Raw genomic sequence first — 13,008 nt, forward strand, 5'->3', positions numbered from 1 at the left:
GTGATATGTGGAGCCTCAGAAGTCCTATGGAACCTCTTCAGGGGGTTAGTGTTCATTACATAGCTTTATGTGTGAGGGGGTGGGGATGGGTGAAGGATATTTACAGCCACCATGACCCAGAAAGAAATACAATCAGTTCAGCGTAAAATTTGAAATCTGTGATTCATAGACAGAAAATGTCAGTCTTTGGTTTTGGATTAGTTTCTTATGCCAAATTCTGTAGATGTGTTCTATCTAGCCCCCTGTCTGATAATCCTAATGATAATGAATCTATTGTTGGTTCCCTCCTAACAGTGTCAGAGCCCTACCAACTATCTGCAAGGATTGGACGGAAAACCTATCATTGCAGCTCCTGTGTTTACAAAGGTAATCGACACATTACTTCTTTCTGCCATGGTTTTAAACACATCACAATACCCAAAGTTGTAGGATCCCAAATTCACTGACTTTATCTCAGAATTTTGATCTTGTATAAATACAGTACAGGGTTTGGGGTTTTGTGGCAACTGTTACAATGTCATTTCAAGTTGTAGATTTCTAATAACAGTTTGTGTAATAAGGGAAATGTCACCGCCACTCACTCTATTGATCTCAATGGCCTTCCTATTGCTGAAAACACAGGAGCTGCACCTAGGAGTCGGGTGGTATGTTTCTTGGCACTTACTATTCCAAAGATTTCTCTGGATGTCTTTGGTGCTCAAGGAGATAGCATTACATGGTCTTAGCTTAAAATAAAGCCTCACTCTAGGACAAAGAGCTTTCTTTTTCTAATCCATGGTATCAACTATTGCAATGGCATCAAATTCTGAGTCTCATAATCTTTGCATGCAGAACTGGAAATTTTACTCAGGCACTTTCATTTACAAATGAAAAAACCAAGGGAGGTTCAGACAATACATCCAATGTCACAGAACTAGCTAGTGGCAGAAGCAGGACTAGAAATACGTTCTCTCAATTCTACTCTTCTTTCCCTTATACAACATAGACTTCGTTTATATGTTGCCCAAGACAATAAATTCAAAGGCGAAAAACTGAGTCGCATTGGGTTTGTTTTGGTATTATGAAAACCGCATGGATTGAGTCTATGCCTGGATTTATAATTTATTGTTTTGACGAACACCAAAATTAAGCCCTAGGAGATTTTATCCTCTTAGAAGTACACTTTAGTTTAGAGCAATGGTTCTTACTCAGGATTCATTTTGCCCTTCAAGGGACACTTAGCAATGTCTGGAGACATTTTTGATTTTCACAACTGGGGGATGGCACCAAGAGAGAATGTTAAACATCCTGTAATAATAAGATGCCAGCCTCCCCAAACAAAGAATTATCCAGCCCAAATTGCCAACTAGTCCTAGGGCTAAGAAATCATGGTTTTAGGAGTTCCCGTCGTGGCGCAGTGGTTAACGAATCCGACTAGGAACCATGAGGTTGCGGGTTCGGTCCCTGCCCTTGCTCAGTGGGTTAACGATCCGGCGTTGCCGTGAGCTGTGGTGTAGGTTGCAGACGCCGCTCGGATCCCGCGTTGCTGTGGCTCTGGCGTAGGCCGGTGGCTACAGTTCCGATTCGACCCCTAGCCCGGGAACCTCCATATGCCGAGGGAGTGGCCCAAGAAATAGCAACAACAACAAAAAAAGACCAAAAAAAAAAAAGAAATCATGGTTTTAGAGCAAAATGGCAAAAAGTACTAACGGCAATGAGTACCAATCCTAAAGGAAGAACTAAGTTCACAACTTCCACCGAAACATCAATTTTAGGAAAATTCCACCGTATCAGCTCATCCAAGATGGCTTTCCAAAATCAAGCAGAGTCTGAGAGTGAGACGTGTTTATCCATAACCATATCAGGTGGGCACGTATTTTCATGAGAAACAAGATCCCTCAGTTTTTCAGGTTTGTTTCTTGTAATCTGCTTTCTGAATTTAAATTTTGCTACTTTCAAAGATTTGAGGTAGGAAAGCAACATGTTCTGGCTTGGTGAATACCAGACTTCAATGAAGAGTTATAAGTGGACCGCGTGCGCGTGCGTGCATGCGTGCGTGTGTGTGTGTGTGTGTGTGTGTGTGTGTGTGAGAGAGAGAGCAAGAGCGCGCACGAAATAGCTGATAGAGCTACCTTTCTTAGTTCACTGCTAAGTCAACTAGCCTTAAATCAAAGCTTTAAATGCCAATTAATCTCGACACTTTAATTTATTATGCCCATTTGTCACACTTTTTGTGACTCTTCAAAGGCAATTAAACTGAGAATAATTTATACCCAGTCCCAAACTGGAGTCTCCTCCTCTCTTCTCCCCACCACCATCTGCCCAGCCAGACATCAGACAGATGCCCTTATCTCCCTCCACACTTCAGATCTTTTGGGTGCTCTGTCTTTGCTGCATCTGTATCACCTGGTACCTATCTCTGGTACAATATTTAACACAATAATAAAGCTGTTTATGTTTCTGCCTCTCCCGAGCATCTTGAAAGCTATCTCTAATATCTAGATAGGAGTCCATAAACGTTACAAGAGGTCCAAAGCCATTTTTATTATTCTAGTAGGATTTTAACACTCATTCTTCACATGTAATTTTCATGGACTGGTTAGCAACAAGTTTAGCTGCTGCTTTTTTTGTTTTGTTTGTTCATTTGCTTTTTAGGGCCGCATCCACAACATATGGAAGTTCCCAGGCTGGGACTGAATCAGAGCTGTAGCTGCCAGCCTACACCACAGACACACAGGATCCAAGCCACTTCTGTGACCTACATCACAGCTCACAGCAAAGCCGGATCCTTAACCTACTGAGCACGGCCAGGGATGGAACCTGCATCCTCATGGATGCTAGTCAGATTCGTTAACTGCTGAGCCATGATGGGAGCTCAAAGTTTAGCTGCTTTTGTATAGTGATTGCTTACCTCCCTCTCATTAGATGCTCTGAATTGCAGATACATATATGTCTTTGATAAATAAAAATGGGGAAATGAATTCGTCATCAGTCTCTGCTGTTTGTTAGATAAATCTCCAAAAACATTTGATCCATGGTGGGAAAACAGTACCAAGTACAGAGACTCACACTCTGGTGAGGCTTTCTCAGCCCTGGGGAAGTATGCTTTTGCCTCCATAAATGGGATCAGGGCTGTTCAGACGTAAGGCCCTAGGATAGGCTGTGGCTCAGATTCCAGAGGGACTTATCAGCAACGATGTGCTTGCGTTAGTTTCCATGGGTAAGGGCAGAATTGAGGTCATAGTCACTGCCAGTGTCATTAGAAAATTTCTGAGTCAGAGCCACTGATGACGGTAATCACGTGGCATGAGCCATGATAACTGATCACTGGCATATGTCTGTTCGGGTTATTCCTGCTCTATTTACTTCTTTAGGGACTTCTGGCATTCCAGTCCCTATGACTCACTTTCTATACTGCCCAACAAAGCATTTCTTTGCCAGTCATGGCAAGAGGCCATTTTTTTAAAGCAATGATTAGAGAGCAGACTTTTATTTAACTCCTGTTCTGATGATGGGAAAGTACTGGTATTACCCTCTTTTAAAAAGGATGGTTGCACAGCAAAACAGTGGTAGAGTTTGAGAGAAGCCTGGGGCCACATATGCTAGTTCACTGCTCTACCTGTAAGTGATAATTATGTTCTAAAATATTTTATGGAGATAGACTATCCTCCATCTTCTATACAGTATCAAAAACACTTTCATTCTGTTTCTTTGGGGGGGGGGAGCATGCTCACACTTCTTGAGTGTGCAGGGAAGTATATGATCAAATTAGAATCTTACTCTGATCACTGCTCCCACTCCAACAGCAGCTGCTCTGGCAGGCTTTCAAGGCTGCAGCAGCCTTGGCTCCAGCTGCTTCAGCAGTAATTTGAAGAGTGCAAGGGGGCAGGGGAAGTGAGAATTTGAAGAACAGCACTTCATTATATAATAGCAGAGACAGGAAACCCTGAAATAACTGGGCCAGTGGTCAGTTCTAAGTTTCTGAAGACTATATGGGCCCCCCTCCCCAACTTGACAATTCCAGAGACTTTTCTGACACAGCTCTACCCTGGGCACTTGTAACAATCTAGGAGCAAAAAAGGTCTTCAAAGACTTATCAGTAAAAAAACTGCTCTGATCCAGCCTAAAGCATATACACCTTCACTTCCAGCATCTTACAAGGTGCAAAAACAGCAACTGGATTTAAAAAATAAAATGACAGTATGAACCTTGTAGCTGCCCTCTTTTAATCAATGGGGGAGATGCCTTTTCCCAAGGATGTCCCTGCATTATACTTCCAGATATAGATCCACTAAGCGGGAACTGTGTCCTTTTAGCTCACATTTATAACATCTGGCACAGAGCAGGCACATAGTAATACTTATTCTGTGGTGAATAACTTCCATTTCAGCTAAGAAGGAATTATTGCTTTCATCGCTTTGTGATTTTAGCATGTCTTTAGGAGGAATAGAGAAAGAAATCCAATATCAAATGCCTGTGGAAAACTTCTTCTCAAGGCTCCATGTCCCCCTACAGAGAAGGTCTTCCCAGATGATCAGCATGGTGATGACCCACACGACAGATTTAATCTTTGGATACTGTTTACCTCAGGAGGGCGTGGAATTTTTTGTTACAGTAACTTTGAGTTCAGATCCATAATTCCTAGTTAAGGCTAATTTAATCTTTGCTAGTTAGGGATGGTATCATGCCTTATTCATCTTCAAGAAAGTCAAGAAGAATAGGATCGAGTCTGTATACAATGTTCTCTTGGTAACAGCCTAAGACCTGCTGCTGTGTGTTGAACATGGCCCTATCTACACCATGTTCAGATGGTGTAACTGGTTTGGACCTGACGTGCAGTCATGTGAGCCAATTTCTTCTCATGAGACTTTGGTAGAAAAGCACAGTTTTCAACAAAACAACCATCATCCTTCAAACTATGACTTTCAACAATCTCTTCTAAGTGGCTCGTTAAGATGACTCGGGGCAACTCCTTCACTGAGTATTGATGTGTCATGCTGGAATGAGCTTCCATCTCACATTGCAGACACTTAGCAGGCATATTCTATAAGCATAGTATCTCAGGTATATTGGCTGAACTCTCAAACAGAACACAGGCCTTGGGCTTCAAAGACAAGTGAATAATTACAACCAACTAATGTTGGTCTCAACCGTGAGTAATATACTCTCTCAAAGAAGTCCCTTTGCAAGCAGGACTTTGGTATAACCTCTGCAGATTGAGAACTGGTTCACATATCTGAACCACAGGCCATGTCAGAATATATAGATTGGTGTTCCTATTGTGGCTCAGCAGAAGTGAACCCAACTGGTATACTTAAGGACTTGGGTTTGGTCCCTGGCTCAGCTCAGTGGGTTAAGGATCCAGCGTTGTTGTGGCTGTGGTGTAGGTCAGCAGCTGCAGCTCCTATTCAACCCCTAGCCTGGGAACTTCCACATGCCACAGGTTTGGCCCTAAAAAAAAAAAAAAGAGAGAGAGAATGCATAGATTGACCTCATTCCACTTGCATCCATTTTTTAATATGCATCCCTGTATTTTATTTATTCAATCCCTTCTGCTACCACTTTTTTTTTGGGGGGGGGGTTGCTTTGGTTTTCTAATTTGTTTGCCTCAAAAAGGAATGAAATTTCATTATGTATGAATCCCAGGGAGATGTCTTCTGTCATTAAGGTTTTTGTTTTTTGTTTTTGTCTTTTTTGCTATTTCTTTGGGCCACTCCCGCGGCTTATGGAGGTTCCCAGGCTAGGGGTCGAATCGGAGCTGTAGCCACCAGCCTACACCAGGGCCACAGCAACGCATCTGAAACCTACACCACAGCTCACGGCAACGCCGGATTGTTAACCCACTGAGCAAGGGCAGGGATCGAACCCCCAACCTCATGGATCCTAGTCAGATTCGTTAACCACTGCACCACGACGGAAACTCCTGTCATTAAGGTTTTCAACAGGCTCCCAAACTACCATTTTAGCACAGAATTTACTCAGATGTCAGAGTGGAAGGCATATTCACCCGCTTGCCAGGAGCACCCAAAACTCACTGATGTTCCCTGCTTACTGAGAACATTCCATTCTTGTCACTAAAAGCTACTGTTTTGAGGTAGACAAGGAATGACCAGGTTTTTAATCAAATAGTTCCTTACTACTTCAGAAACCACTCTGTGCCAATCCCATCCAGAATTACTTCAGCAAACAAATTTGAAAATGCAAAGGACAAAACACTAACTTTGAACTGAAGCGCCCCCTGGAGTTCAAAAACAAATTTACACACCCTTCTGAGGTAAAAGTCTCCTAAAAGACTAAGCTAAGCCATGTGGCCATCCTCAATCCTGTACTCCTTATGTAAATGCAGTAAATATGATGGCCCATGCACGAAATGTCATAAATTGTTAGGACAAGAGCTATAAACAATCACAAAATATTTATAAGAGTGAATGACCAAAGCAGAAGGCTTTCCCCTTCTCCAAAGCAAGAGCCAATATTTCCTAAAGGCAGATGTCAAAATTGTAATAATACCAGCCTTGTAGTATTTGTTGTTAATGGAGCTTGTAGAGGAAGTTAATCATAACCTTTCCATGTTTATAATATTTTGGCTAAAATTAAAAACAAAAATATGCCAAAGGAGTATTTCCTAATCAAATGAAGTACCAACTACACAAATATATGTGTGACTTTAAGTTCACAAATCACAATAAGGGAAAGACAAGTTGTGAAAGGAGCATGTGAGTTCCATTCTCCCATAGAGTCTAATACAACATATACTGATATTTTACAATTGAAAGTGATTTTTGTCAGCTTTTTTGTGTGGAAGAGTATTTACTGATGCCTTCACAAAATTACGACTTATTTTCACCATGATGTAGGACTCCACATGTGACTGATTTTATAGAAACTGCCATTGTTTATCTTCCTCAACAGACATGGAGGCTATACTGTAAAGAATACAAAATGAAAACAAAACAGCAAAACAAAAGTCAATTTCCAAGACCACAAAAGGTAGACAAGGCAAAGTCAAGAAAAGAGTCAGTCTTGGGCCACAGAGATGTTCCACCTCAAGGAAGATTCCTGCATGGAAAAATACATTACTCTCAGGCTGAATACAGCTAGTAGACACTCATTGCAGATTTTCAAAATTGTTATTTCTGAAAACCAAACTCCACTTGGGCATTTTCTTAAATGAAGCAGAATTACTTTACAAAAAAATTAGTATTTTGCAAACTTTCCAAATGTTTTGCCTAGTACTCAGTAAATTTGTCTGGCACTCAACAGAGAGGAAAAGGAAGAAGACAGTGAGGAAAAAGCTTCCTAAGGGCTCAAACGATTCTATCTTCAAAAATAGATTCAATGTATATTCAGAATTGAAGATGCTGAAAATGTACAAGATTTGGAGAAAATCCAAATATGGAGGCAATGGTATCTTTTTCTAAAATTCTGCACTGGAAGTAGATTCCAAAAAGTGTATAATTTTGGTTTCTAAGAATATTCTTCTTAATACAGATGTTACAAAATCTATCAGCTTCCGAGGGTCAGCTGGTTGTCTTCGAATGCAGAGTAAAAGGAGCTCCATCTCCTAAAGTTGAGTGGTACAGAGAGGGGACCTTGATAGAAGATTCTCCAGATTTTAGAATTTTACAGAAAAGTAAGTTGATGCTTTAAAAATTTTTTTTTTTTTTTTGGTCTTTTTAGGGCTGCACCCATGGCATACGGAGGTTCCCAGCCTAGGGGTCTAATCAGAGCTGTAGCCACCAGCCTACGCCACAGCCACAGCAGTGCAGGATCTGAGCCTCATCTGCAACCTACACCACAGCTCAGGGCAATGCTGGATCCTTAACCCACTGAGTGAGGCCAGGGATCAAACCCACAACCTTGTGGTTCCTAACCAGATTCATTTCCGCTGTGCCATGGTGGGAGCTCCTAAAATTATTTTTCTGATAATTTTTATAAATTTATTGTCTACATTTGTTTTTCATTTTTAAAGTGTGTACATTTATTAGAACTTTTAACAACTAATTAAAATGTAATAAAAAAGAATAAGCTAAAAATCACTTATAGGGAGTTCTCACTGTGGCCCAGGGAAATGAATCCAACTAGTATACATGAGGATGTGGGTTCAATCCCTGGCCTCACTCAATGGGTTAAGGATCCAGTGTTGCCGTGAGCTGTGGTGTAGGTTGCAGACACAACCTGGATCTGGCATTGCTGTGGCAGTGGTGTAGGCTGGCAGCTTAGCTCCAATTTGACCCTAACCTGGGCATTGCCATATGCCACAGGTGTGGCCCTAAAAAGCAAAAAACAAAAAACAAAACGCTTATAATCATGACCCACCAGACTAAACCCTGTTACTATTTCGGTGTATATTCCCCAAAAATGTTTCTATGCAGATGTTTTTTCAAAATAAACCATACTTTTTTGTAAATTGATTTTATTCACTTAATGTTTCATGAATATCTTTCCAATCTAATTGATAGATGTTTTTACTTTTAAAAATAAATTGATACAATTTCATATTTATTTAATCTCTATTATTGAACATGTAGATTGTTCACAAATTTTTATTATTATAAAGTATGTTTCAAAGCATGTTAGCAAAGAAGATCTTTGTCAATATCTGTGAAAATAAATTTGAGAATTAGACTTGTTACTGTAAATTCACATCTTTAAACGGCTTTTGACATAAACTGCCAAAATTCCATCCAAAAAGGCTGAACTAAATTTAGGATGATCAATATAATTGATCATCTAATCTGGGACATTCTGGGGAGTAAAAGAGGGTGCTATTAATCATTATACAAAGATCCCTGCAATAAACCACATCTGCCCCATTTGAACTGGGACACGTTATTCCAGCTACATTCTACCACAAGCAGCAACATATGAGAATTCCTTTTGTCTTATACCTTCAGCAACAATGGGCATTAAACATTTTTTTAATCCTCACTAATTCCCAAAATGGGAACACTTGTTTTAATCTGACTTCACTAATCAGAGGTGGGAGGAAACTTATTTTTCATATGATTGGGTCTTTGTATTGATTTTTAAATTATCTGTCCATAATCCTTTGTCCATTTTTATTGGGTTTTCATTATTTTTTATCATAAGAATTATTTATGTATCCAAATCATTACTTCTTTTCTTGTCATGCAATGTTTTCACCTTGACTCATTTAAGTCATATAATACATTGAAATGTTCTTGCTTTTTTGTTAACTTGTTTCTTTTTTTTCTTTTTTTTTTTCTTTAAGGGGCACACATGAAGGTTCCCAGTCTAGGGGTTGAATCGGATCTGTAGCCTCTGGACTACACCACAGCCACAGCAACGTGGGATCCGAGCCGAATCTGTGACCTACATCACAGCTCACAGCAATGCCAGATCCTTAACCCACTGAACGAGGTCAGGGATCGAACCTGAGTCCTCATCGATAATATTTGGGTTTGTTACCAATGACCCACAACAGGAACTCCTGTTAACTTGTTTCTGCCTATCACAAGCTAGAATGGCTATATGAATCAAAGTACCTAACAAACTGTTTAACAGCAGTAGAGGCAATAATAATATATTCTGAATACCATTTAAACTGAGGGGGAAAAAAAGCCACTCCAATAGTTCTATGTGTAGAAGATGGTTAACTGAGTTCAACAACTACCTCCAGACTGCCTACAATTCCATAAACATTAGCTGAGCCTTTGTTTTCAGTACCAAGTAGGCACTTTCAGGAATGCCAAAATATTTTGTTTTGTTTTGTTTTTTTAGGGCCTCACCCACAGCATATGGAAATTCCCAGGCTAGGGGTTGAATCAGAGCTGCAGCTGCCAGCCTACACCACAGCCACAGACACACCAGATCTGAGCCACATCTGTGACCTACACCATAGCTCAAGGCAATGCTGGATCTTTAACCCACTGAATGAAGCCAGGAATAGAACCTGCGTCCTTGTGGATATCATTCGGGTTCATTACTGCTGAGCCACAACTGGAACTCCAGGAATGCCAGAGAATATTAAGATCAAGAACTTGCTCTTGGAGTTCCCATCATGGAGCAGCAGAAATGAATCCAACTAGGAACCATGAGGTTGCGGGTTTTATCCCTGGCCTTGCTCAGTGGGTTAAGGATCCAGCATTGCCATGAGCTGTGGTGTAGGTCGCAGACTCAGCTCAGATCCCACGTTGCTGTGGCTGCAGTGTAGGCCGGCAGCTGTAGTTCCGATTCCCCTAGCCTAGGAACCTCCATATGCCACGGGTATGGCCCTAAAAAGCAAAAAAATAAAAATAAAAATGAAAAGAACCTGCTCTTGAGAAACGTGTCATCGATCCTGAGGCTCCTTAATATAAGAAATCTTAGAGCAGGAGGCATATTCTGCATTATATTAGGACGTAAGAGCCCAAAGCCCTGATGTCTCAGTCTTCACAAACTTTTTCGGGTTAAGCTGAAAGGGCACGATAAAAACAAGTCAGTCCTGAATCCCAGCTAAATCGGTAACTTTTCCTCACCTAAGGTTTATGTGTCCCAAGATATGGTCACATCGTTTAGTTAGCAGCTCTCTTGCTGCCCTTCTGTGACAACTCTCTTGTCCCTGTCAAGGTCATTGCTGCTTAGGACATTTTACTTGACATTTACCAATGAGCCTTGTCAAGTCACTCACGAGTTGGCAAAAGACTGAAATTGCCGAGGAAGCCTCTCAAAAAATATCACTTCTCAGTAAAATAAATGCTCAGAATCTTTTTGTTTGTTTGTTTTTTTTCTTTTAGAACCTCGATCCATGGCAGAGCCAGGTAAAGATCATTTTAATTTCATTTCTTTGAAAGCAATGATTTTTACAGAATAAAACATATTGAAATTACACTGGTGTCAAGAAGAGAAGTGTTAGAAGGAATACTCAAGCCAACACTAGCTATTACTGTAGGAGAAAGGAGGTGTATGTGCAGATTTGGAATACATAGTCAATGCCTAATGTGAATGCAGTTAGTTCTGGGTTGTTGAGGAATGTTTCTTAGGAATATTCTCCCTCTTTCCCTGGCCCCTACTCATGACCTCCTTAAATTGGGCAGAGAAATTTCCACAATGCTAGATCAATTCCAGTTCCACAGCATATGTAGCTCAAAGGTTATGCATCAGATTTTGAAATTCACAGGATCAAAAAAAATGTTTGTGATATTAGAAGATTGGATTGGGGGGATATTAAGACCACTTTGAAGTGACAGTAGGTAAAGCTCTTATCTCTAGAAAATATAAGTCACTCAAAAACCACAGCTTAAACATCTGAATATTCTCTGTGATCAGCCTGAAAAATCAGATTGTATCTACGCCCATGGGTAAGAATGATGGTTTGAAGTTTCACTATTATAATTCTTTCTCCTGAAAACTGAATGGAAAGGCATTCCCGATGCAGGCAATGAACATCCATGTTGCAGAGCCCTAAGCTAGGCTCTTGGGCATATAGTAAAGACCAGAGCAGTCTTACTCTAGCATTCCTTGTAGTGGAGTAGCATTTTTCCCCTTGAATATATTTCAGGCTTTGGTTGATACTTTCAACCAAAGCAGGCTACTTCACTAGGCAGTCTCATATACAAAATAATTTCAAAGTCACCCAAAAGGGGTCCCTACCCCAAACAAGCCTCAGCTCCACGATCTAAAACGTCATGTCCAGAGAGTTCTTCCTTCCACCTTGTACAGTGCAAATACTCCTTGGGGAGAGAATACTTTATCTTATTAGGCAGGTATAATGTAGTATGAATGACTTTGTCGGATTATTTTCTGAGTGTAGGTTGCTGAAAGATGAGAATGCAAATGTTTGAGAAGGTGAACAGAGAGAAGGAAGCAAAAGACTCAGTGAAAGGACAGAGAGGTACCAAAACCAAACTTTCTGCCTCTCCATCATTGAGAATTCTTTGGGCGGGCAAGTAAAATAGACCTAACCAAAAGTGGCTTAAGCAAAAAGAAAAGTTTATCTTGTCACCCTAGAAAATGGCAGTCTTGACAATGAATGGTCACCTTAGCATCTCAAAGATTATCAAGGGCCAAGCTCTTTTTTATTTTTCTATTCTGTCATCTTCCAAGTATCCTCTTAGGCTGGTTCTCCTTACCTACCCAAGACAGCAGCCACAGTTCTGGGTATTACATGCAGATGACAATATCCAGAAGCAAAATTAGGGAATAACATTGTCTTTTATCCCTTTTAAAGAGCAAAAGAAAACTTTCCCAGAAACCCCCCAGGAGACCTTCCCTAATACCTCATTGACCAAGACTGTGTGCACATGCCACCACCTTAGCAAGAATAGAGTCAGCATGACTAGTGTAGCAACAACAAACACATTCACCACCTGAGGCTGGGGGAGGACAGCTTGCCTTGAAGCACATGGCCACTCCAAGGAGGGTGGACAAAGCCAGGATTCTATTAATAAGGAGGAAGGAGGCTTAGAGTTACTGAGCAGGTACTCAACACTTTCTGCCATGGTCTGCTGTCCAGTTTTCCCAGAGGTTGTCCAGTTAATTCAATTCAGTTATCATGAAACACTGAGATGCTAACTTTCTTCTAAGACAACTACACTTTCATTAATTTTGTTTCTAATGTCAGGTCTACTGAGTGATAATTGGAGGTTTATGCTACCATCTTATACCTCTCTTCATTAGCTGTCAAGGAATATCTAACCATAATAATTTGGGGCTATACTCATGGGACTCCATCTGGGAATCACATTTGTAGTTATTCAAAGGGGTTCATGCTGTGTATCAGAGTAATCCATAAGGATTACCATAGTATTACAGGGAAAAATGCATTTCACTCTTCTTTCACCCCGGATTTCAAGTTGTTCTCTCAGCTAATTACTATTAGCTTAGCAAGATATTTATTGTCCAGTTTTAAATTATGACCTTCATTTAAAATTACCTCCCTGCAAAAGTTCCCCATGAAATCAGTCACAAAAAAAAGAAAATAAAAGTCCCCCATGGAAATAGTAAGAGATTTGGGTTTTAAATTTGTTTGTGATGATTGTTGTACACCTATAAATATAATAAAATTCATTAATAAAAATTTGCTTT

General features: G+C 40.4%; 1 protein-coding gene across 5 annotated transcripts in view; it reads left to right on the forward strand.

Moving 5' to 3' along the window:
- Nucleotides 1-13,008, forward strand: part of MYPN (myopalladin) — a 91,469-nt gene that overhangs the window by 36,292 nt on the left and 42,169 nt on the right. For all 5 annotated transcript variants that reach the window (XM_047761449.1, XM_047761447.1, XM_047761448.1 and 2 more), the window contains 3 exons: nt 295-366; nt 7,471-7,612; nt 10,719-10,742. In XM_047761449.1, coding sequence (XP_047617405.1) covers nt 295-366; nt 7,471-7,612; nt 10,719-10,742 — 238 coding nt within the window. The remainder of the gene's footprint in view (nt 1-294; nt 367-7,470; nt 7,613-10,718; nt 10,743-13,008) is intronic.

This window comes from Phacochoerus africanus, chromosome 15 (assembly GCF_016906955.1).
Source record: "Phacochoerus africanus isolate WHEZ1 chromosome 15, ROS_Pafr_v1, whole genome shotgun sequence".
In the NCBI taxonomy this organism is placed as follows: Eukaryota; Metazoa; Chordata; class Mammalia; order Artiodactyla; family Suidae; genus Phacochoerus; species Phacochoerus africanus.